This window comes from Eptatretus burgeri, chromosome 8 (assembly GCF_056783735.1).
Source record: "Eptatretus burgeri isolate ZD-2024b chromosome 8, Ebu_testis_v1, whole genome shotgun sequence".
Classification (NCBI taxonomy): Eukaryota; Metazoa; Chordata; class Myxini; order Myxiniformes; family Myxinidae; genus Eptatretus; species Eptatretus burgeri.
This window is the reverse complement of record NC_140968.1, coordinates 45649230-45676187: the sequence shown is the minus strand read 5'-3', so window position 1 is coordinate 45676187 and position 26958 is coordinate 45649230. Positions and strand designations below refer to the sequence as shown.

General features: G+C 43.9%; 1 protein-coding gene across 7 annotated transcripts in view; it reads left to right on the top strand.

Annotated features, from left to right (window-relative positions):
• The window catches only part of C8H18orf63 (chromosome 8 C18orf63 homolog), a 211219-nt gene that overhangs the window by 168417 nt on the left and 15844 nt on the right, over positions 1 to 26958 (top strand). For all 7 annotated transcript variants that reach the window (XM_085891872.1, XM_085891869.1, XM_085891871.1 and 4 more), the window contains 4 exons: positions 4531 to 4640; positions 8152 to 8248; positions 8526 to 8611; positions 23367 to 23550. In XM_085891872.1, the coding sequence (XP_085747998.1) occupies positions 4531 to 4640; positions 8152 to 8248; positions 8526 to 8611; positions 23367 to 23550 (477 nt within the window). The remainder of the gene's footprint in view (positions 1 to 4530; positions 4641 to 8151; positions 8249 to 8525; positions 8612 to 23366; positions 23551 to 26958) is intronic.

Sequence of the window (26958 nt, the reverse complement as noted above, 5' to 3'; positions counted from 1 at the left end):
AAATTGTGCTGAGGGTGGACAAGGAGGCCTATGTGCGAGGAATCTGTGAGGGGGTAGAGCATCACCTGTGGTCAAGTGATTCTCGTCCTGCTTACAGGGAAATTCGCACATTGCGTTCCTCCAAGTCCGTCCTTCGGGCTACTGCAGTTTTGGCGAAGCATGGTGGGCTCTTGACAGAAGAATCCAAAGTGAAGGCCCGCTGTGCCGGTTACATTGAGCGGCTTTACCAGACTGATCCACCAGCTGTTGAGTTGGATGTCAGAGGTGTTACTGTCCCTATTACTGACCCTCCAATCAACTATGATCCACCTTCGTTTGTGGAAACACAGGCTGTCGTGAACCGGTTGAAATGAGATAAAGCTCCAGGGATCTGTGGCATCCATGCTGAACTTCTCAAGGCTGATGTAAATGTTGTACGCGTGTCATTGCATGCAGTTCTGTGCTCTGCCTGGAACACATGCATCATCGCAACTGACTGGAAGTGGGGCCTTGTTGACCCTTTCTGGAAAGGAATAAGTGATCGCCAGGACTGCAACAACTACTGAGGGGTGACGCTGCTCTCAGTGCTGGCCAAGATCCTTGCTCAGATAATTCTTGATAGGGTTCACCAACATATTCTTGAGCACTGGCGCCCAGAGCAGTCAGGCTTTACACCAAAGAGGTTGCCGATTGACCGTATCTTTGCCCTTCGGATCTTCACCAAACGCAGAGGAGAGTTTTGGCAGGGGCTGCTTTTTTTTCTTTTCTTATGTTGAAGCCGACAGGCACAGACAAAATAGTCCTCATTGAGGCCAAGCCTTAAATAAAAGAACTGCATCGAGAAGTAAGAAAAGAGAAAATAAAGTGAGGAGGGAAAATGAGTGAGTAAAGAAATGTATGATGAAAAATATATGATGTTTGTTTGCAGAAAAGAGAGATTAAAGCTAGCCTAGAAAAGCGAGAAAAGCATTACCATTAAAGCATTAAAGCTAGAAAAGAGAGAGGTAGCTATAGTTTGAGTGAGATAGAAAGTAAGACCAGAAATCCTCACACGGAGAGTGTAAGATGGTTCCAGGCACCACTTTAACGCTCCTAAGTCAGAACGGTAGTACCACCCTGGGCAGTTGCTGTCTACAATCTACTACCTAAAAAACCAGTCTAACTGGATGGGTATTATTTCGGAGACACCATCTCCTTACTGGATGGCCGTTGGCTCCCTAAAGGAGCTCACCCGCTCTTTGGCAGATATTGTTTTTCGTCCTGGCAGGGTGTCACAGTCACCCTCCCCACTGGCAAGCTAGTGAGGGGTGTCAGTTTAGTCGCCGCCAACCCGACCATGAGGCAGGTAGCACTGGGTTACATGTTACCAGTGGCATTCAAGAAACCTGACTGACCTGACCTGAGGGTGACTGAAGGTACTTCCAGTCTTGATCTATGGATGTGAGACTTGGACTTTGACCAGGGATCTGAGATGGAGACTTAATTCCTCTGGTACCAGGTCTCTTCAGAGAACCCTTGGCTCTTGCTTGTCAGACTTTGTGTCCAACGAGTGGTTGCAAGTATGTGGAAAAATTATGTGCACTGGCTTGCAAGATAGGCTTGCAGCCTATCTTGTTCTCTGCAAAACATTTGATTCAACGAATGGGATGTGCTCTGGAGATTCGATTGAGATGTGCTCTGGAGGATTCTTGGTCTCCATGGGGTGCCACCAAAACTGATCAATCTGATGTCTGAACTATACTCTGGAACAGAGAGTGCTGTGAGATGTGGTGATACCATCTCCAACTTGTTTCCAGATGTTACTGGAGTTTGTAAGGGGTGTGTTCTGGCCCCCACACTTTTCAGCGCTTGTATGGACTGGATTCTGGGGAGAATGTCAGAGAGATCAAGCTGCGGTGCATCGTTTGGGAATGTCAAGATCTCTGACCTTGATTTTGCAGATGATGCAGTCATATTTGCTGAGACTCTGGATATCCTTTTGGGGGCCCTCAATGTGCTAAATGAGGAGTCAGAGCCACTCGGATTACAGCTTGCCTGTGTCAAAACTAAGATCCAGGCTTTCAATGACATATTGGATGCTGTTATCTGTACCTGTTTGTGGTGAGGATGTTGAGGTCACGGAGAGATTCACTTGCCTTGGTAGTGATATTCATGTCTCCATTGGCTGTGAGCCAGAGGTCACCAGATATCTAAGTCAGGCCTGGGGAGTCATGGATTCACTGGATCATGGCAAGCTGGGTGTGGCGCTTTCGGTCCTTGTACTGGATGACGAAAGTCCAAGTCTTAATGTCCTTGGTACTTCCAGTCTTGGTCTACGGATGTGAGACTTGAATTCTGACCAGGGATCTGAGATAGAGACAATTCCTCTGGTAGCAGGTCTCTTTGGAGAATCCTTGGCTATAGCTTGTCATACTTTGTGTCCAATGAGTGGTTGCTGAGAGAGACTCAAATGAGATTTGTTCCCTGCATAGTTGTGAGCGTCAGCTGCAGCTGGATGGACATGTGGCTCATTTTCTTGACTCTGATCCTGCTCACCAGATTCTCTCAGCGAGGGAGCCTTGTGAGTGGAGGAGGTCAATGGGCTGACCACATGCCTCGTGGTTGCAGCAGGTTGATCAACATCTCAATTTGATAGGGATGGGCCAGGCATCTGCCTGGGGGGGAGGCCCCTGGAGTACCAGCAGAAAGTGGATGCAGCAACACGCTGCTCCAGAGCATGCTCCCATACCTGACCTATCATATGGTCTGCTTAAATGCACTGTGCATTACCATCAGAACAAAGGCAGCTGGTTCCAGTGAAGCTCAATGTAATTCTACCAATTGCCGAATGCCGTGCATTCCACCCTCATTGACGGTAGCTGCCTAACTTTCTTTGAAATAATGCTCGAGGTCTGAGCAACAATCCTCCCATTCTCTAACTGCGCACATGATTCACGACTTACTGAGCTGGTTTGAATGAACCTAAGTATTTAAGCCTCCCCCTCGAGCAAAGCGGAAGGGTTATTGTTGTTGTTGTTGTTGTTGGGTTTGTTCCTACAATTAGCACCCCTACAATTTATTGGACCAATGTCAAAATTGCCACCAAAATTTAAATTTTGGAATAGAATCGTCGTTTTCTTTTAGACCACATGTTCGACGTAGGCTCCACTTGGCCGATCACTGCCTGCAAACGCATTGTCATGTTCTCCATCACTTTGGGAAACGTTTCCTGAGGAATGTTCTGGATTTCTCGGTGGATGTTTTCCTTCAGCTGATCAAGAGTCTGAGGCCAAGGGTTTCCATAGATCCTGTCCTTGAGATACCCCCACAAGAAGAAGTCTGGAGGAGTAAGGTTAGGGGATACGGTGGCCACTCAACGTCTTCGTAGAGGGAGATAAAGCGGCCCTTAAAATATTTGTTGAGAAAACGCCTTGTTTGGAAAGGCATGAATGTCTTGGCAAAGGATCCTCTGAACGGTGCTCTTATGAATGTCTCGGCAGAAAGTCGGCGAATGGATTATTTGGACTCTGAACAACCGCCTGTCTCACCATTTCCACATTTTCTTCACTACGACCTGTCCTCTTCCGACCACTGTGACCCTTGTGAAGGTCACAGATGGTTCCCACATTGGTAAACTTTGCGATGGTGCACTTTATTGTCCGAAAGTTTGATGCACGGCGCAAGTGGATACCGAAATGTCTCGAGTAAAGACGTTGCACCTGTATGACACTTTTCGTCTGGTGCCAAAGTTCAACAATTTTCGTCCATTGTTGTACGATCAGTCTTGGCATTTTTCTGGTGCTAGCTTGGTATCAAAATAAACTTCAGGGTCTCTGCAACAAGAAATGAAGCATTGGTGACAAAATTACTGCTTTTTTAGGATCAAACGAAGCATTTTAAAAGTTGTATTTTTTGGGGGACACCCTATATATGTGGAAAAATTATGGGCCCAGACCAGGAATCAAACCCAGGTCTTGTGCTGAACTGTACCAGTGCTCCACCATCTGAGCTATCAAACTCAAGACCCTAAAATCTTAAGCCAGCCACCTGAACCATTAAACCAACACCAGACTTAGAGATTGGAGATGGGGACACATTTTCTTTGTTTACACTCTGTCGCTAAAGGTTGAAGATCAAGGTTGTATGGTAGTCAGAAAAAAATCTGGCCATCATTGGACCAAGGGTAAGTCATGGGCAATCGCAGATATATAGTTTCTTTTGTGCTCATTTGGCATTTTAGAATCATCAATTTTTTGCATGTGCCTACCTCTTTCCACTTCGGAAGAAGGATCTTGTTACATGGAAACTTGTGCTGCCCTAAAGAAGTGGAAAACTTGAGGAAAAAGAACCCTTGCAGTGAGGCCGTCTCGCTTTTGCTGATACATCAGAAGAAGTTCCTGATGCGCATGGACGTTTCTGACTGCCTAAGTGGCATATATTTCTCTCCCTACTGGTTTGACATAACAGTGCTTTTGTAATATTTTGCTGTTCATTGTATCCAGATATTAGTTAATTGGTTGTTAAGATGTTGTTCATTGTCACCAAATTTATTGTTTGAGGTTCTCTCAACAGCTGGAGGAGTTTGGAGTTTCTCCCACGGTATTGCAATGGTTTAACCGCTCACAGGATGCGAGCATCCCTCATCATGCCATAGCCAGTCGCTGGAGTTACATCCTTCCTAGGTAGGCATTTCACTTACACCTGAGGATGCCCATATACAATGTGCAACATACTAGCAGTTCCTGCAGGAAAGTCTTTTTTTTCCCCACAAAATCAACACAATTGAATTTATGAATTAATTTCTTATTTCCCTGTCATGAAAGTAACAAACGTCACAAGTTGTGAAACTGGCACAACAGTTGGACTGTTATTGAATGTCCGTAGTTGCATTCATTGTACGTCGTGTTTGGTTCAATATATTTTTTGCATGTCAAACTATTTTATTTCATTTTTGTTGTCTTTTAAATGCCAGCACACCCATTTGATCAATCGCTCCCTAAAGGCCCTGTCACACCTTGACGATTTAGCCGGCGTATGCCTGACGTATGCAAAATTTGGCTAAAACGCTGGCACACATCGAATACGTTATGGGTAAGTTTGTATACGTTAAGAGCACGCTGGCATACGTCGTAGTATGCTGGATTTTTTCGTAGTACGCTGGCATACGTCGTAGTACGCCGAGGTGCGAGACAAATTTTCCATGCTTGAAATTTGTCGATGTATGCCAGTGTGTGACTCACACGTTCCGCATACGCTTGGCTATAAGTTGTAGGCGCGTTACGCGATCGTTGACACACGTCGACACACGTTACTTGTAAGTTACTCATAAGTCGAAACACGTCGAGGTAATGTTTAGCGTACCCGAAACCTATTTCTAACCTATGAGTAACGTGTTGTAGGCACGTTACGCGATCGTTGACACACGTTACTTGTACGTTACTCATAAGTCGAAACACGTCAAGGTAATGGTTAGCATCAGTGTTCCAGACTCCCTGTTTTTTTTTTTTTTTTTCTTCGGCGTGACGGTGATGTTGACACTTCAATTTCTAGTGCGGTTATGATATAATATAATTAATAGGCTGCCGCTCAACAATTTAAATTATAACCGCACTAGAAATCGAAGTGTCAACATCACCGTCATACCGAAGAAAAAAAAAACAGGGAGTTTTGGAACACTTACGCTAACCATTACGTCGACGTGTTTCGATTTATGAGTAACGTACAAGTAACGTGTGTCAACGATCGCGTAACGTGCCTACAACTTATGCCAGCGTATGCGGAACGTATGCCAGCGTATGCGTAACATGTGTCATACGCCGAGTACGTCAAGAAATTTTCAACATGCTGAAAATTTATTGACGTACTCGGCATATGACGACGTATGCCAGCTTACTACGATGTCTGCCAGCATACTACAACGTATGCCAGCATGCTCTTAACGTATACAAAACTTACCTATAACGTATTCGACGTGTGCCAGCTTGGTTCGGCAAATTTTTCATACGTCGGCATATGCTGGCTAAAACGTCAAGGTGTGACAGCGGCTTCACACTTCGATGTCGAGTGCGGTTATGATTTGAATCGTCGAGCCGCAACCTATTAATAGCCTACGCCACGTGATCGTCGCGATACGCTGCCGCGCGCTATGCATAAGTTAGACTATCGTTGGGCATAGGTTGGGAACGCCGACAACACGCTCAGCATTCGTTGGTATAAGTTATCTATATGTGATTGAAACGTTCTGTGTACGTTAATAATATGTTATGCATACATCCAACACGTTATTATATGCCCAAAACTTTTTTCAAAAACATCAATAGTTCAGCGTACGCCAGCATTTTACATACATTTTGATACCTTGCCATACGCTGGCTATGACGTCAAGGTGTGATAAGGCCCTAAGATTCCTCATAATTGCACTTCCAACAGTTCTTACTTTCAGAACGATAACTTGTGATGGGTTTAGTGATAATTCTAATTGTTCAGGAAGTTTCTCATCAATCCTTCAGCAAAAGCAACAATGTTTTAACAGTTTCTATGTTTTGTTACCTCTGCCACTGAAGGTGGAGGTTATGTTTTCACCCCTTTCTGTCTGTTTGTTTGTGTGCAGGATATGTCAAAAAGTTTTGGACGGATCGAGATGAAATTTTGTGGACAGGTTGGGTGTGTGACAAGGACGAACTGATTAGATTTTGGGAAAGATCCGAATCCAGATCCGGATCTGCTAACTTTTTAAGTGATTCTTCACTATTGAGAGATCAGGCTAAACTAATATACTGTATAGCACGATATCTCAAAAAGTTGAAGACGGATTCGGATGAAACTTGGTGGGCGGGTTGGGTGTGTGGCAACGACGAATTGATTCGATTTTGGTGAAGATCCAAATTCGAATCTGGATACTATAGTTATTTAACTTTTAAAGTTATTCTTCACCATTGAGAGATAGGACCAAAAACGATATAGTGCTGTATAACATGATATTTTTCAAACATGTAATGTGCCCGATATGTTCTCATGGATCAGACATTACGTGGCAGAGGTATGCGCTCTACCGATCACTCTTCTAGTTTTGTTTTGTGACAACTGAGAAGCAGCATTAGCAAAGTCATTCTTATTTCTTGTGGTGAGCAAATTCCTTAAGTTACTGTCATCACCTCAAGTTTTCCTAATCTGCCGTAGAGTTGGCTTGATGAGACATGGCAAAAGGTTGTCTGTGCTACATTGACTTTGAATTAACATCTTTGTGAATATATCAGTGCCACACACTGTGTTACATTACATTGCCAATTTTTATGAACCATTTCATCCAAGGATTATGATGTGACCAACATGTAAAAAAAAACAAGTGAAATGTTGAGCATTTCACTTTTTTTTTCATCATAAACCTCCTGTAGGGATAGTTTGCAGCAGTCACCCATCCTTTGTTCCCATGTCTTGCCAGTCATCCTCTAAATTCCTGGTTATGCAATATCCTTATCATCGTTTCTGGGCATTTGCATTATTGTTTGTTATGTATGTTCTTGAGCATTTCCTGTTTTCCTCTGACCTCTCACCATTTACTTTCTTTACCATCTGATTTGTATCCTTCTTCCTTTTAATGTTTCTCTATAATTTCACTGATAAATACCAAGTGCCCTACGTGCACAAAACTCTACACTATCCACATGGTTTGTCTTATTTTTCTTCTTTGTTTACTTTATTTCTATTTCTCTCACACAATTTGTGTTTTAAATAATAAAGAAAACAAATGCAAAAAGGTATTGTGAAAACAATATATGACTTGGCTTTGTACAGGGTAGGGCGGAGAAACGGGAGATTTTAAAAAACAATTTTCTGGGTCCCGGTGTAGTGGAAAATTGCTCGTCATCCTATTACGTCACCCTGTTACATCACCTTATTACATCACCCTACATCCTCTTGTCCACATTATACCATTTACATCATACCATCAAAAAATTTGCGGAATTTCTTTGGAGATGCTACTCCGCGTCATGGAAAACATGCGTGGAAGACTAGAGGAATGTCTGTGCAGAGACGTAGGTCACCTTGAGGATGTATTCTTCAAGAAATAAATGGAATGCTATGTACTCCAAGATGGCATATTTGTAATTTGGCAAATACAAAATGTTTATTTCATTGCTAAGTTTTTTAAATCGCCAGTTTCTCTGCCCCACCCTGTATTTTTGGGCGTAGCATGAAGAAGGGAGAGATTGCTTCAGTGACGCACAAACTTCCGGCAGACAGTGAGCTACACTCGTACCTTGACATTAAGAAGCACTGGAGAAACATGGTGAGATTTCTGAATCTGCCTACTTGATAAATTATATCAAAACATTATGGTTGTCATCAGTTTACATTATATAATTTGGCACTTACCAAGGTTCAGATATAAACTAGGGTATGTCCATAATTGATGCAATTCTATTCTTAATGAAGGATTAGCATCAATCTCTGTTGGCCGACATGTTAAACTTCATTCTAGTCACTGAAGGTCCATAAAAGTATGTTCACCACCAAAGAAAGTTCAGTGTTAACCATTGCTCTGTACCTACTCATGACTTTTGCAGTATGGCTACACCCTGCCAGACATGCCCGACCAACACATCATCTACCTTAACATATATTTCAAGATGATCGGAGAAAGGTTGTTCAGGTAAATAATTACAGCATGGTATAATGTAAGAATAGAATTACTGAGTCATATACATATATATATATATATATATATATATATATATATATATATATATATATATATATATATATATATATATATATATATATATATATATAGGACTGGTTCTAGTGAAAGTTACACTTTTGTGAATAGCCATCCCTGTTAGTGTATGCAATGTTTAATATCTGTCAACCTGGGCAAATATGATGGTTTGTCTGCTCGACTACTGTCATACATAAATTTTATTTGCACACTTTTATTGCAGCATATAATCTGGAAGGGAGGCAAGTGCTTAATTTTTACAGAAGCAATTCACAAAGCATCTAGGTACACTCAAATTCATCCATCCATTGGGACCATACTCTGTGCAGAGCGTTGGTGCTGCCGAAGCAGTCTCCTTGGCTATTGGACACAATCCTGGACAGGTTGCCACTCCGACACAGGATACCAGCAAGCTGACACTCATTTTGCCGACCTCAGAAGGATGACAGGCAGAGTCAAACCCACCTGGTATTAATTCAACAGCCGAGTGGGATTTTAACTCAGGATCCTAGGATCCCAAACCCCTCCCACTCCAGCCATTAAGCCAACATGAGGCATACACTCAAATGACATTCCCACTTATCACCAATGCGTGCATAACCGCCCTCAGATTCCTTAAGCAGTCAACTTACACTTTACATAGGATGCCTATCAATCATCCAAGACATGGAATTGAGTGAGAGATGATAGAAAGAGAGGAATATGGGGACTGGTTGTGCCCCATCACACCTTGTGTCAACCCGGCTAAGCTAGCACTGCCAAATAACTTTGGCACAATGTCTCTTTTGGTCCTGGTCCTCGCCCCAGCGCTTGCCCCACGCAACGTGTCTCTGAGCTACCACGTCCCACTGTGCACCCCAGAAAAGATGACGAATGCAGCTTGGACCGTGGACAATTAGGCTAGGACACCAAGATACAAGACTAGACCCAAATACAATGCAGACTCAACCACCAAGCCAACCAGACTCTCAAGACTAAGACAAGCTCACGTGCAGCCCCTTTTATTGCATATTCTTCCCCCTGCACAGCCCCCACCAATTTCATTGGAGGAGTCATGGGGGTCAAGGGTTCCCTTGTCTCGGCCGATTGGTGCATCAGAGCCCTGCTGTCTGGTGACATCTTGAGATTGGTCCCGTGAGTTGAGGGCATCTTGGGTTTTTTGGATCCCGGTTTTGGCATGCTGTCATGGGTTAATGAAGATGTATTGCCCATCTGGCATGCAGCAACGATAGGATGGATCCTAGACTGGTTCCAACCGGTTTTAAGGGTTGGGTGAGGGATGGAGAGAGAGCTGGAAACCTTGCTTGGGTGAATCTTGCACTGAAAGGTGTGAGAAATGACTAAAGAGAACTGTTGGAGGTGAAAAGAACATGTATGGGGCACCCATCTCAGACATTCACAACGCATATCTACTCACAAACAATACAGGATACGTAACTGAACAAACACTATAAAATAACGATCGTTTATCCTTACTGTAATTCATGGACCGGTGTTTGTGTGTGTGTGTGTGTGTGTGTGTGTGTGTGTGTGCTTGTTTGTTGCGCTACTCCTACAGTTCTGGGCTGATTACATCCAGACATGCTGCATAGTATCAGCATGACCCCAATTAATGTATTGGGATATTTTTATCTTTGCTGGTGGTCTTGGGTGCAGGGTTAGGGTAGGATGCAAATTTTCTATATAAATGTGTATCGTGTAGCACTGTCTCCAAGTAGGGGAGGGTATTACAAGTCTTCACCATTTAGTGGAGTATTCCTGTCCCCACGTTTTCCAGTGCAGTGAGGCATTTTGAATTATAAGCAGTAGATATGTTTTTGCTTCATGCACATAACCTGGGGTTTTTTGCCTATACAGAGCTGTCAGTTGCCTATACACTGCCCAAATAAAGGTATGCATCAGAAGAACACGTTGCATGCTTAGAACAAGATCGCCCATAGGGCGGGTACTCTGCTCGTATACTACGAAACAGAAAAAACTGTTACAGCAAACACGACAAAATAACGATTGGATTTGGCTCGCGGAGTGGTGGAGAGGATCAGCGGGTCATGCTGCTGCTTATATTTGTGCTCGTGGGCTAGATTTGGCCCATGGTGCGGTGGAGAAGATCGGTGGAAAGTGCTGCTGCTATTTGTGCTCATGGGCTTGATTCAGCCCACAGTGTGGTGGAGAAGATCGACGTGCCCTGCTGCTCCTGATAATTGCGCTCGTGGGCTCGATTCAACCCATGGTGTGTTGGAGAGGATCAGCGGGTCATGCTGCTGCTGCTGCTAATTGTGCTTGTGTGCTTAATTTGGCCCATTATCCGATGGAGATGATCGGCGGGTCCTGCTGCTGCTAATTGTGCTTGTGGGCTTGATTTGGCCCATGGTGTGGTGGAGAGGATCGGCGTTTCGTGCTGCTACTATTTGTGCTCATGGGCTTGATTCGGCCTGCAGTGCAATGGAGAGGATCGGTGGGTCGTGCTGCTGCTGATATTTGTGCTCGTGGGCTTGATTCAGCCTGTGGTGCAATAGAGAGGATCAGTGGGTGGTGCTGCTGCTGATATTTGTGCTCGTGGGCTTGATTCGGCCTGCGGTGCAATGGAGAGGATCGGTGGGTCGTGCTGCTGCTGATATTTGTGCTCGTGGGCTTGATTCGGCCTGTGGTGCAATGGAGAGGATCGGTGGGTCATGCTGCTGCTGATATTTGTGCTCGTGGGCTTGATTCGGCCTGTGGTGCAATGGAGAGGATCGGTGGGTCGTGCTGCTGCTGATATTTGTGCTCGTGGGCTTGATTCAGCCTGTGGTGCAATAGAGAGGATCAGTGGGTGGTGCTGCTGCTGATATTTGTGCTCGTGGGCTTGATTCGGCCTGCGGTGCAATGGAGAGGATCGGTGGGTCGTGCTGCTGCTGATATTTGTGCTCGTGGGCTTGATTCGGCCTGTGGTGCAATGGAGAGGATCGGTGGGTCATGCTGCTGCTGATATTTGTGCTCGTGGGCTTGATTCAGCTCCTGATGCTGGTCAAACTGAATGACTTTTGAACAGTGGTTTTTGAGTTTTGTGTGAGAGAATTGATTGACTTTTGTGAAAAGCATTTACTTGTTGGAGGCTGCATAAGCATAAGCACAAATTTAATGTATTAATGAGAGTGGGAAGAGCAAGACATAAGGAATGGGAGAGAGGGGAGGGGAGGAAGAGGAGAGGGAGTGAGTGCGGTGGGGATTGGGGTGAGTGCCTCGAGGGTTGGATTGAGGAGTCAAGTGTGGAGGGAGAGCCAGAGAATGGGCAGGGGGAGGTGGGGTGCGAGTGGAGATAGGTGTGTGTGTGTGTGTGTGTGTGTGTGTGTGTGTGTGTGTGTGTGTGTGTGTGTGTGTGTGTGTGTGTGTGTGTGTGTGTGTGTGTGTGTGTGTGCGCGCGTGCATGCGCGTGTGCACACACAAGATTATGACAACATGCTAGGGTAGTGGGTCCAGCAGGTCATCCTGGGCAGCGCTGCTGATTGATGACCATAGCATCCCAAACTGATCAAGATGGTACAAGCTCTGTCAGGTGGGCAGCGGTTCATAAGCGAAGTTCGGCTTGGTAGTTTGAATGTGGGGTCAATGGGGGGGAGAGGAGTTCAGATGATGGAGATGATGCAGAGAAGGGAGGTGGAAGTGTTGTGTGTGGAGGAAACCAACTTGAAAGGTGACATGGCGAGGGGGTTGGTAGGAGGATACAAACTGTTACACACAGGTGGGGATGGAAGGAGTAGTGGTGTGGGAATAATAATAGTATCGCAAGAGATTGGTAAGCACTGGGTCAGAGTGGAAAGATGAGAGGGATGGATAGTTATGGAATGGGTGGTGGTAGAGGCAAATGATTTGTGTTGTGTGAGGATATGGGCCACAATCGGAAAGGACTGAGGCGGAGAAGCAAGAATTGATGGATGCACTTGAGAGGATGATGGGGATGGGTGAGCTGGACGTGATGCTGTGCATTGCAGGGGACTTTAATGCATATGTGGGAGTAGCAGAGCTGGGTGAAGAGGAATGTGTTGGTAAACTTGGTTGTGGAATGAGCAATAGAGGAGGGTCAAGAGCTAGTGGAGTTGGTGGTGAGGAATGGGATGGCCATAGCTGGTTCGTTCTTTCAAAAGTGGGAAAGCCATAAGATTACCTGTGGGATTGGAGATTATAGAACCTAATTAGATTTGGTGGTAGTAAGGAAGTGACAGTTGTGGAGGCTTAAGGAATGTAAGGTAGTAGCGGGAGAGCATATTACCATGCAACACAAGTCTGTGGTGTTTGTGGTATGGGTGGAGAAAAGGAGGAAGGTTAAGAGTCAGGGTTGGAAGATTATTAAGTGTGGGAAATGTTGGGAGCCATTGTCGTTGAGTACAAGAAGAGGTTGAGGGCTATGTATGAGCAACTTGGTGAAGAAGCAGAAAGTTTGGAGGACGTGTGGAAGAAGTACAGAGAGGCATTTACATTTCGGGGAATTGCAGAAGTTTTGTGTGGAAGGACGTCAGGAAAGGGTGCATTGTCTGGGGATAGAAACCAGGTATGGTGGACAGAAGAGGTAGCGAAAACAGTTGATGAAAAGGAGGTTTGGAAGAGGATAGAGGAGATCAAGGATAGGGGAAGGCAGCCAGATGCGGGATTGCTACACCTGCATGGGGATAAGAAGAAAGCAACACTGAGAGCTGTGGATAAGGCAAGGAATTTTTTTTTTTTTTTTTTTTTTTTTTTTTTTTTTTTGTATACCTTGGTCGAGGCTCGTATGAGAGCTAACACACAACTCACAGCAAGGAGGCATGAGACAAGAGGGGTGGGAGTGGAAGGGACAAAACATTGGGGAACAGACACAGGTGAACTGTGGAAGGGAGAGGGATGGGGATGGGACGGGGAACATGGCGAGGAGAAGATGGACATTACAGGGACTTTCAGGAAGGAAAGCAGGAGAATTGAAGGAAGTGGGCATGGGTGGATTATCGGGGGTAGAAAAGATCGAGGATTTGGATGGGGGAAGATAAGAGGTGGTGGTGAACAGCTGTTTTGAAAGCCTGGAGGGAAGAATGGGAAAGAATAGAGTGAGGAAGTTTATTCCAAAGGCGGGAAAAAAGAGGAATGAAAGAGTGAAGATGAGCAGTGATTCGTGATTTTGGTAGTTTTACCAGAAGGGGGTTGTTGGCGGACCTTGAGCGCCCTGTGGAAATGTGGTTGGGACAAATCGCAGAGAGAGCAGGGGGGGCAAGGCTGGAGAGGAGTCGGTAGAAGGCAGAAAGACCACCGACCAACCTGCGGTGATTGAGTGAGAGGCCCAAAGACTCAGCTTCATTGCAGGAGATGCCAATGATCTTAAAAGCCCTGGTTTCGACAGCGTGAAGTCGAGAAAGGTGGGAGGCAGGAGCACCAGCCCAGAGGGGAGAGCAGTACTCCATCAGGCTACGGACAAAAGCTTTGTAAGTAGTCAGGAGCTCAAGAGGGCCGAGGAAGGACTTTGCACGACGGAGGATTCCCAGTCGGCGACTGGCTTTTGAGGCAAGGTTGGAAATGTGACTTTCCCAGGAAAGGTCATGGCAGATAGTGAGACCCAGAAGCTTGAAAGAAAAGACTTCTTCCAGAGGATTGTTGAGAAAGTGGATGGGGGTTTTGTAAACGGTCCTTTCAAGAGACATAGTGAGAGTGTGAGATTTGTGTGAATTGAAAGACATGTTCCACGTGTTGGACCAGTTTGTGATTTTATCCAGATCTGCAGTGAGCGAAGAAGCTGCTGCTTGCCGGTCTGAGGGATGACAGATGGTACGGCAGAGGGTGGAGTCATCGGCAAAGAGAAATAGAGGATTTTCCAGAGAGTCCGAGAGATCATTGATGAAAACCAGAAAAAGAACAGGGCCCAGAACGCTACCTTGAGGAACTCCAGCCTGCACAGGAAGAGGGGATGAAAGAACTCCATTTAGGGGCCACACGTTGACTGCGACAGGAGAGGAAGTTCATGCGAGCCATGAGTGGAGATGGCCTTGAATACCATGGGAAGAGAGTTTGGTGAGTAGGGCAGGGTGCCAGACTGTGTCAAAAGCACGTGATATGTCCAGGGATACGGCTCGGATTTCCTGTCTGGCATTGAGGACCTCCATCCATTGATGGGAGAGCAGTAGCAGCATATCCAGGGTAGAGTGACCTGGTCTGAAACCAAATTGATGATTGGAAATCAAGCCATTGGAGAAGAGGAAGGATTTCATGTCTGAAGCAATGATGGATTCCATAACCTTGCTGATGATTGGGAGAAGGCTGATTGGTCTGTAGTTACAGGGATCTGTTTTTGCACCTTTTTTATGCAGGGCAGTGATGTTAGCAGATTTCCAAGCAGATGGCAGATGACCTTGGGAAAATGAGAGGGTGAATAGAACAGAGAGAGGGTGAGCAAGAGCAGAAGAGCAGGCTTTGAGGACACGTGGGCTGATGCCGTCTGGACACGTTGCAGAATCTGACTCGAGGTTTGAAAGCAAGCTCTCCACCTTGTCAGGAGAAAAGGATACAGAGTCCAGGGACAGTTGGGTGCGACTGGGTAAAGTGGGTAGAGATAGTGATGGGTTTGGGACACAAGATTTAGCTGCAAACACCGAGTTTAGACATTCAGCTTTATCACGTGTGGAATCAGCAGTGCGGCCATTTGAGGTAAGGGAGGGGATGGAGGGGGAACATACACCAGAAACAGATTTGATTAAACGCCACCAGGATTTTGAGGAGGGAGAGAGGTCTGAGAGTTCAGACTTGAGATGAGAAAGATGTTGTTTTCTGGCTCTCCTGAGGGTAGATACACACTTGTTCCGAGCTTTGTGGAAAGAACTGAGATTGCTCCTCAGTTGGGTTTGCTTTCCATGAGGCAAAGGCAAGTTGTTTCAGGACAACTGCCTCGCCACAAGCTTCAGTAAACCAAGGGCGGGAGGAAGGGTAAGACAACTGAACACGAGAGGGGATAAATCTGTGCATGAGGGAGAGCAAGTTTCTTTGAAGGAATTCCCAGGATGAGTTGATGTTTGAGAAAGTAGTGATAGGAGACCAGTCTGTAAGTTTGATGGCTGCTCGGAGACCCTGCCAGTCGGCTTGAGTGAAATGCCAGACTCGACGGCGGTGAGGTGGTTCTCTGATGACAGCCAGAGAGATGTCCACTTTAACAAGGACGTGGTCAGAAGAACCAATTGGAGCGAAGGAAGAGCAGCAGATATTGTCAGGGAAATTTGTCAAAATCAGATCCAGAAGAGATGGAAGAGGAGGTGTACAACAAGTTGGAAGAGGATGATGGGAGGAAGATGTATAACTTGACTCATGACAGGGATGGGGATGATAAGGCCATGAAAGGGGAGGGGGCAGTGTTTAAGGTTGGTGCCGGTTGGCTATTAACAGAGTCGGGGGAAGTATTGAAGGTGTGGGAAGGGTATTTCAAAGAGCTGTTGAACCGGGAAGGAAGCAACGGTGAGCTGGAGCTACCTTGTTATGGAGAGGGGAAAGTGGAGTTGTTGGAGATGACTGAAGAGGAAGTGCGGACAGCATTGAAAAGGATGAAGAAGGGAAGAGCGCCAGGCATTGATGAGGTGTGTACAGAGATCACAATTGCAACAGAAGGAGTCGGAGCGAGTTTGATGAAAAGGCTATTGAACATATGTATGAGAGGGGGTTCAATTCCAGAAGAGTGGAATGGGTGGTGGTATGGTTAATTGTGCCGATATGGAGGGGGAAGGGCAATGTTCAAGATCCGGAGAAGTACAGGGCCATTATGCTCCTAAATCATGTAAGGAAGCTGCCGGAGAGGATTCTGGACAGGAGGATAAGGAAGAGGGTGGAAATGGAGATCGGAGAAAAGCATGAGAGGTTTAGAAAGGGAGGGGGATGATGGATGGAATGTTCACGCTGAGACAGCTGGTGCAGAAGAGGTTGGAGGTGCAAGGTGAGGTGGAATTGGGATCTGTGGACCTGGAGAAGGCCTACGCTGTCCCGAGAGAGATGGTGATGCGACACTGAGATGGATGGAAGTGCTGGAAGCAGACGTTAGGTTGGTGAAGGGAAGTACAAAGGAATCAAGGCAAGAGTCTTGGTTGGTCCTGGAATGTCTGAGGAGATCAGCGTTAACATAGGTTTGAGGCAGGGAAGCTCTCTCACCCCACTCCTGTTTATCATGGTGATGGCACTGGTAAGCAGGAAGTTGAGATCTCAACTTATGTATGGGGAGTATGCTGTATGTGGACGGTCTGGCTGTTGTGGTGGATAGTGGGTGGAAAATGCAGGAAGTACTGGGGGAATGAAAGGAGGCATTTCGGAAGCATGGGCTTAAGATGAGTACGGAGAAGACTGAGGTGATGTGGGTCGAGCAGGAGAGAAAATAAATGAATATCCGCTTAGAGGGGAAGGAGATCAGGCAGGGAAATCTATTTGAGTACCTGGGAGGAAGTGACCGGGGATGGTAAATGAGAGGCAGAGGTGCAGAGGAGGATTCAGGTGGGTGTGAATGTGTGGAGGGAGTAATGTCAGACAGAAAGATATCAAGAAAATTGAAAGGGAAGTTGCTGATGTCATGTGTAATGCCAGCCTACGTTTATTGTCTGAAAATGGTGGCTCTGACAGAGAGACAACGGGCCACAGGTTTGCGAGAACAACTAGGTCAGGAGGATTGTGAGAGTGAAGAGTGTGGATAGAAGGAGGATAGATTAGTTGCATGGGGAGATTTGGTGCAATGTCGGCTGAGATGGGCTGGACACCTGGTGTGGGTGAGGGAAGAGAGAATGGCAAAGATAGCGGATAGGTGAAGGGAGCAAAGTCGGAGGAAAAAATGTAGACCATGGAGGAGATGGGAGGATTGTGTGAAGAGGAATATCCGTAAGGTAGGTGTGTTTGGAGAGTGGAGAGAGTTGACCGGGAAAAGAGGGGGGTCAACGAGTATCGTGGTTAATGCAGGGCAGAAGTGTGGTGCCATCGCACATCACCATCACCCCTTATAAAGGGAAGAGAAGAAGATACTGAAGATTGATTATTTTACCCCCTCAAAACCAAAACCACAACAATATAAAGGCTTTATTGTTGTGTAGTGTACAAATTCATGTTTTTTTTTCAAGAAATAGGTAAGGTATAGAAAGCATTGGTGAGGTTATGCATAGGGGTAGGTTGAGATGGTTCAGAAATGTGGAAAGGATGTGGGAGGGTCGTTGTGTGAAGAGGTGTATAAATATGAATGTGAATGGAAGGAGAGTGAGAGACTGTATGAGTAAAACATGGGATGTGTTGCTTAGAGATGATCTTAGAGTTAAAGGCCTAACAAGAGGGCTAGCAAAGGATCGTGCAGCCTGGAAAGCAGCCATTAGGTGAACCATGGCTTACACATGGAAACAGCCGTAAAACGATGATGATGACAAATCCATGTGCATGTTTATTATGTTCACATGGTGCATTGCTTCAAATTTGGCAGCAAATCGAAGCATGATTAGCCTTCCTTTACCCATTTAAAATGAACTCTATTAATTTGTATCAAACTTTCTTTTTGCATCACACTTTGTGGCTTTGCTTTTGTGTTTATTGGTTCACGAAAAAAATAAGTGACCACTATATTCGTTATTGCTGTCTGTCTGTCTGTCTGTCTGTCTGTCTGTCTGTCTGTCCCGAGCATAGCTCCGTGGGTTTTGATCCGATCCTGATAAAAAATTTTGGTGGGAGGTTTATATCATGATCTAGTTGTGTTTTCCTGAAAATGGGCATGGTGCGTCCATTATAGGTGGAGCCACGCCCAAAAAACGTGTTTTTAGGGGGTAGCCAATTTCAATTTGCATCTTCTCCTCGGGGGTTTGTTGAATCTGACAAGGGTTTCGGTATTTGGTTAGCCCAATAGCACCTGCATAGCCCCACGGAGCTCGATTTTTCATTTTCGTCCCAAGATCAAGGTCACAAGGTCACGAAATTAGAAAATTGTGATTTTGACATAAAAAATTATTCTCCAAGGGGTTTGTCCAATATGGCAGGGGTTTCGGTATTTGGTTAGCCCAATGGCACCTGCATAGCCCGAAAGAGCTTTTTTTTTTCATTTTTGTCCCAAGGTCAAGGCCACAAGGTCATGAACTTAGAAAATTGCGAATTGTGTTTTTAGGGGGTAGCCGATTTCAATTTGCATCTTCTCCTAGGGGGTTTGTCGAATCTGGCAGGGGTTTCGCTATTTGGTTAGCCCAATGGCACCTGCATAGCCCCACAGAGCTCAATTTTTCATTTTCGTCCCAAGGTCAAGGTTACGAACTTAGAAAATTTCGAATTTGGACATAAAAATAATTCGACCGCCCAAACTTTGAGAGCTAGGATGACAATATTTTTATGCATAATCTTGAGGTCATTCCCCACCTAAAGTCTTCAAAACCATTTTGCTCTATCTCGAACACCTTGCCCATGGCACCCCCTTCAAGTTTGTTTTTACGTTGATTTCATCGAAGTATGGATAATCCGAGGAGTGCGAAATGCCATATAGCCTATATGACGTTATATTGTTCCTGGAATGTTCCAGAGGAAGTTTTGCACCAAAGGTCATAATCCTTGACCTTTGACCTTTAAAGTTCACAAAGGTCAAATTTTCAAAGTTGTTGGAATCGAACCGGGTTTTCGAACTTCTTCGACGAACTAACTCCATTAAGCGATAGCACGTATCCTGTTTCCTTATTTTAATGTCCACAAGATTGTTTTGTGACCTTTTAAGGTTATGCAAAGGTCAAATTTTTTAAGTTGTTGAACGAAACCGGGTTTTCGACATTTTGCAGCTAATAACCTGTCACTCGTACCACATCATGTTGATCATTTTTATAACTTGGTCAAACATTATCACATTGTCTCATCCTTGACTTCTGAAACAATCTCCATCGTCAAATACCGCTCGTGAACCATCGTCGTCTTCAGACTTGTCACTTGTAAATTCAACTTATTGCCTTGTATCGTTATTGTTAATCTTTATGTGCAAAATATTTTGACCTTGTGTTTTTTCTTTCCTTGGCAACATAATACAAGGAGTCCACAAATTACCATTCCAAATTCAAATTGGATCTTATAATCGGCATTGAACAATTATTTTTTTTTTTTAAGAAATGGGATACGACATTGTGGTTTGTTGCATTTGTGAAAGTTCATTTCTCAAACTTTTATTGTCAGGATTAAATTGTCAAGATAATCATCAGCACATGCATTTCTATGTAAGCACCCCCTGTCACTTGTAACATGTTGAGGCAATACACTCCTTCCAGGTTGGGTTCAGCGTTCCTGCCTAATCCTCATCAGATCCCTAATACCCTCGTTTGGTACACCATGTCCTTCACATAATCTCATATAAAGAAATCCAGAAGGACTCGATGGATGTGGTTGCCACAGAATCGAGCCATCATTGCCAAATACATCGATCATTGAATTGTTCATTGAGGAAATTGCACACAATCACTCTCCAGTGTGGTGGAGCTCTGTCCTGTTGGTAAATGACCTCTGGTTGCAGTTTCATCGATTGTGGAAGTACAACATTCTCCAACATATCCAGGTAATTGTTGGACTTGATACCAACTTCAGCAAAGAATAATGGCCCAATAATTGGGTCATTCATGCCATACTACACATTAAAAATTGGGCTGTCATGCTCAAGTTCTCGGACCTCGTGGGAAGCACTCAGAGGGCCAAATCTTGATGTTTTGTCTGTTAAGCTTCCCCGAAATGTCGTCTCTGCTTTCAAAATGTCTACCGGAAATGCCATGCATCACATGCAGTCTTCTGGCTTGAGTGCCTGCACAAGCTGAACCTTGCAGTCATGTGTGCAGCACTTTATGTATCATTGAGCGGGGTAGCTGTAGTGCAAATGTTATTTTGTGCCCAGAACCTGATCCTGGGTTTTTCTACAAGCACATATGCAACATTTGGTGGAGATTAGCCAAGCGTTTTCGATTATGTAAGGTGCATAAATACATACTCGAAATTTAAATGTGATGTCCACGTTTCATGTGCATAACACTGGTCAACAATTTTTTACTTTCTGAATGTTGTCTCGATTTCTACAAGTGAATTAGGGTACTCTGGCACTGCTGAATCAGGAAATGGCATCCGTTTCTCTCCATCAGGTCAGGTTTTTGTGCTAAGTTGATTTGAAAAAATCAGATCTTGTGACAAAATCAATTACATTTTTGTGGCATTATCAGCTGATTTTTGTCAACACATATCATCCTAAACATGTTTTTAAGAAAAAAAATGTTTTGCCTACAACATTTATTGATTACATGATAGAAACATCGATTACTGTCATCTGAATGGTGGGCATTGTTAAAGGTAAGTACAAGTAAATTGCATGTTGCGTCACCACTGTTCAAACTTCAGGGCTTGAACTTCCGTTTCTTCGAACTCCTGGAATGTTCAGCGGCAGGGAGGTCTCTCTTCAGATTCCAACAGTAGTCAGCCATCATGACTGCGTCCCAGCGACCCTGATACCTGGTCTCCATCTCCTTCATGTCCTGATGGAATCTCTCCCCCTGCTCGTCACTCATTGAACCCAGGTTCTCAGGAAACCGGTTCATATGTGAAAATAGGTAGTGCATCTTGATGCTCATGTTGCAGCCCAGGTTTCTGAAAGCAGTCAGCATGTTGTTGACAAGTTCTGCGTAGTTTCTGGCCTTATTGTTGCCAAGAAAGTTCTTCACTACCAAAACAAATGTCTTCCACGCTTCCAGTTCCACTTCGTTCATTGAGTTTTTGAACTCTGGATCTCTGATGAGCTGACGGATCTGAGAACCATCAAAGATGCCAGCTTTCAACTTCTCCATGGTCAATCCTGGAAAAGCCTGGCACAAGTAAGTGAAGCAGTCACCATCTTTGTCCAGAGCCTTGGTGAACTGCTTGATTAAGCCGAGCTTGATGTGCAGCGGTGGGAAGAGTATTCTGTCTCTGTCCACCAGAGGATCGTTGATGACGTTCCTTTCTTTGCATGGCACCAATTCCTCCCGCACAGACCAGTCCTTCTTCGTGTAATGCTGAGCACGGTCCCTACTATCCCACATGCACAGAAAACATGGGTACTTGGTGAAGCCAGACTGTTGTCCCAACAAAAAGTTCACCATCTTCAGGTCAACACAAATAAACCACTTATGCTGATCATAACCAATTTTCTCCAGCACGTACTTCACCGCTTCATACTTCTCCTTCAGTGTAGTCGAGTGAGCGATGGGTACAGAGGCAAACTGGTTGCCGTTGTGTAGCAGAACACATTTCAGTGATCGCTTGCTGCTGTCAATGAACAGTCTCCAATCTTTGGGTTCGTACTGTGGCACTCCAAGCTTGAGCAGAAGCGCATGTCATAAATTGGCGCATGTAGGTATTGTACATTCTTCAGAGTTCGTTATTTCAAGAAATACAACTTTTTTGTATCACATTATTACAAAATCTGCCCCATTAACTTTAGTTTTGATCCACGAACTTTATGCTTTGCCTCACCAATTTTTGGAAGATTTTGAGGTTTTATGACTTCAAACTGATCCCTTTTCGACATAATCACCCAGAACTATCGTACCTGAATACTTCTTGTCATTAAAATAATTATTTCCAATCAAAACAATTATTTGACATGACATTTTACCCCCACCAACTTCTTCTAAAATGCTCCACACATGCGTACATGTGAACAAAAATGTAAAAAACGACATGTGGCCATATCTCAAAAACTTGACCTGATTGAACAAAACTAATGTGAGTTTTGGATTCAGCGCATCAGATTCATCCTAAATCAGCTTAAAAAATGCAGACAACAAATTTGTTGTTGACCAGTGTAATCAATGTTTAACAAGCATTATGATTTATCATCACATCAAAGAGAGATTAAAAGCTCATTCTGCCCTCATTCAGGTTTAGCTTCGAACAATGCATGGAATACTTTTCAAAGATGGGCCTGTGTGTGCACTGCACAATTTGATTCCTTTCACAGCATTATGTAAACACCTCTTCAAACAGATTTGTAGTGCTTAATTTGCTCTCTGGATGAATTTGCTTCCAGACACTGCAAACACACAAATCCTCAATCAAGCCATGACTTCAGCTGTGCATTATCTATTTTCAATCACTTCAGCCATTATATAATCAAGGCTTGTGGAAGAGCAACATGACAGAGAATAGAGGGATGATAACAAACAGAGAGGCAGTGAGGAGCAGGTGGACATGGAATAATGGAAAGAACAAGATCCCCAAGATTAAAGAACTGCAGGTGGGTTGGAGTGTCCTTTTCATGTATGTAGGTGACATGATTTCTGAGAATTTGGCTATGCCTCCAATCTTCGAAGATAAGGACACAAATCTGGACTTTAGCAAAAGTACTTGCCATTATACGAAGGCCGACTTTCTCAAAATATACCATGTGATGTTTACATCGATCCACAGGTGAATCTTAACAAATGGGAAAGACAGTGTAATGTCCCAGAAGGCATGCCTTGCTTAAATGGTGGTCAATGATTGGCTGTGAAATGCATAATTTTATGTCACATGCATTTTCAGCTTAATGTTGCACTAACTTTTTCATAGAAAGATGCAAAGTGGGGAAAAAAAAGTGCCAAGAATCAGATCTTGTAATTGTCCAGATGTCAAAATTAAAGTTTGGTTTCTATTTAATATGCATGTTGTCATCGTTACCTGTGTGAGTATCTCTGCAGTGATTTGTAATACTGAATTTTCATACCTTTGGTTGTAGTTATCCACTATGCTGTGTGCGGAGCCAACCAGTGCAATTTTTACCACGGACAGACAAAATCAAGGTACTGCAAGCCTTCATGGTGGATCTTCGGGTGCATCTCACGCAACTCTGTGGTTTTAATGTCCGTATCACTTCTGAGCCATTGTACTCCAGCCCAGAGCTTGTTTCACTTCTGCACCAGGTCCGCTTGGGTTATAAAGAGATTTTTGCATTATCTTCACATCTCGACACCTAAGGAAAGTTCATGTCACACTTACATTTCATTTCAGAGATAGCCAAGATAAACTATCAGTGTTTGTGCTGTTCTCAGACTTGAGTGGCATTAGTTTTATACTCTTGTTTTGTTTTAAATTGTGTTTCATTGTAATGTGTTTGTCTTTAATGAATGTTTTTACATGAACTGCTTTATGAGTTAAAGCCATTTTAATGTCGGATGCTTTCAATCAATCAGGTGAGGACAGGCAATCATCATCTATACTATGAGAGAGGTGTGTGTCTGTGTTTGTCTGTGTGTGCCTGTGTGTGTGTGTGTCGCCATTTTTATCAGAGATGGCTGAATGGAACTTTATCAAACTTTCAGAGATTCATCAGTGAGTGCCAGGGAGTGTTTTGGGCCAAAATAAATTCGAAGATTGAAAGAAAAAAGTTCGTTTTTTTGGGGGGGGGGGGGGATAAATCGCTGCATAGTGCCGAAGCCTTTTTGATTAATGACAATTATATTCAAGTACACATACGTATTGATGAATACAAAATAATTACCGGACATTTAAATACAAATAAACCTCTTCCGGAAGCGGTCAAAGTTGTTGGTACATCTTGTTCTTCCTGAACGGCACCATATTCATACTCGTATATCGGGGGCAAACTTAACCCAGAAACATCAATGGCACATTCACCAGCATCCTTTTGATGAATAACATATAATTCCACTTCCAAGGTAACACTTTTACATTACCTCTGAGCCAATAATCCACAAGGTGTTTACAAAGTCCCGTTACCGTCTCCACAGAACCTGATAAATGGATATCATGAACACACAAGAGGTATAAATGTCAACTATGAATACACAAAACTTTTATTGTCATAAAAAACAATATTTCCATGAACATATATATATATATATATATATATATATATATATATATATATATATACATATATTTACATCCAAAAAGTGTACGAATGTAGAGGATGATGGGGGAGGGGGTAACGGAACTTTGTGAATACCCTATCCGGTAGAGTACATTTCTCTATATGTGAAGTGATTTTGCGATCTCTTGGTTTTGGGTCTCATAATCATGGTCAATTGAAGGTTGCAATTCCACAGGGCTTCCGCAAATCTCATGTGATTGTGAGTGGACAGATGACTGTGATGGGCCATTTTTAAATCGTTATATAATGCCTAAGCCTTTGTAGCAATGTGAAAGTTAATATGAAATGATCCCCGACCCCATTCCTTAAGGCCCGGTCACACCTTGACGTTTTAGCCAGCGATGGCAACATATTAAAATGTATCTAAAACGCTGGCTTACGTTGAACTTTTGATGTTTTTTTTAAAGATTCGGACGTATTCATAGCAACTTGTTCTTATGTATAACGCATTGGTAACGGACACAGAACGTTTCGTTGTGTTATAGATAACTTATACCAACGAATGCTGAACCTGTTGTCGGCCTACACAACCGATGCCCAACGATAGTCTAACTTAGGCATAGCGAGTTGCACGCATCGCCGATGATGTCGTGACGTAGCCTATTAAAAGGCTGACTCACAACGATTCGAATCATAACTGCCGTAGAAATGGAAGTGTCAACATCGCGGTCACACGTTGGCGATCTTGCCAACGTATGCCGACCTAAGAAAAATGTGTCTAAAACGTTTGGGCACGTCAAATACGGTATGAGTAAGTTTGGTATACGTGAGTAGAATGCTAAAGTACGCTATCATACGTCGTAGTAAGTAGAGTATGTCAAGAAATTTGAAACATGTTCAAAATTTTTGGACGTACTCGGCATATGACACACGTTCCGCATGCGATGGGGATAAGTTTTACACACGATATGTGGACGCTTACACACGTCCACAAACGCTACTTATAAGCTACTCATAAGTCGAAACACGTCGCGGTAATGTCTTTTTTATGCGAAACTTATTTCTAACTTATGTTTGACGTGCTTTGAACCAATTATTTACGTAGTCCCAACACACATCGACGTATGTAGACGTATTCCAATGACGTCTTCCGGTCGACAAAAAAAAATAAATGAACGTGTTTCTAGCTTACAACTGCCATATAAAGACGTGTTCCCAGCGGTTTTGGGAATTGGTATATAAAAATGCTGCTCATAAAAGGGGAACCCAACAGTGTTTTCGAGTCCTTTTTGAGTCAATGTCCATGTCAGCAGTAACAGTATCAGTATTAGTATTAGTAGTAGTTTGTTCATGTTGGCAGTAGTAGGTGAGTGTGAGGGGGAGGGTGTGGGTTATGATGGATCGTCCTTGCGTCCGCGTGTCCACGGGTAGGAGACATCTTTTCACCATTGTTCGAAGTTCTTCGCGGCTAATTTTTTATGGGGCTTTTTCAACAATGAGCTATAGCTTGTTATTACGATTTAGGTCTATTCATAATGGGTTGGACAAATGCACAATGAACTAATAATGTGCATAGAGTGCTTTGATTACTTATAGATACGATATACCAACGAATAATTATCGTGAAGCCGGCGTTCACAAACTATGCCCAACGATAGCCTAACTTATCCATATCGTGCGGCAGTTTATCTTTGCCGGTGACGTAGGGTTTGCTATTCATAGGCTGCCACTCAACGATTTAAATGGCTGCATCTCCACTATTGAAAGTAGCCGCTTGTGCTCAACAATTCGATTTTTTTTTACACTCAACGACTTTTAAACGGTACCACTCAGCTATTTTCATTGTTTACAATGAACGATTTAAATTGCTGTCACTCGCCTTTGTTTTTTGACGCTGGGGTTTTGAAATTTGAAGCGTTTCTTCTGAACGTGTTAAAACGCTCAAACTCGACTATTTTAAATAGACGCTGCCGATGGACAATTGGAATCATAGCCAAGCTAGACATCGAAGTGTGAACATCGTCGTCATGCCGAAGAAAAGTTTGAAGAATGCTGCAAATAAGTGTCCTGGCCGTAGCCGTGGACGCTGACGCAAGGACGATCCATTATACCGACGTCTTTCAGCCTATGAGTAACTTAAAAGTAACGTCTGTCGATGTGTGACAACGATCGCGTAACGTGCCAACAACACGTTAATCATAGGTTAGAAATAAGTTTCGGGTACGCTAAACATTACCTTGGCATGTCTCAACTTATGATTAACTTACAAGTAGCATGTGTTGATGTCTGTCAACGATCACAGACCGTGCATACAACTTGTGGCCAGCGTAGCGGAACGTTTGAGTCATACGCCGGCATACGTCGTGAAATTTCAAGCATGAAAAAATTTGAGAACAACCAAAAAGTACAACGTTTAAAGCCAGCGTACAACGACGTATGGCAGTGTTTTTCAGCGTCCTCTCAATATTATCAAAACTTACCCAAAACGTATTCAACG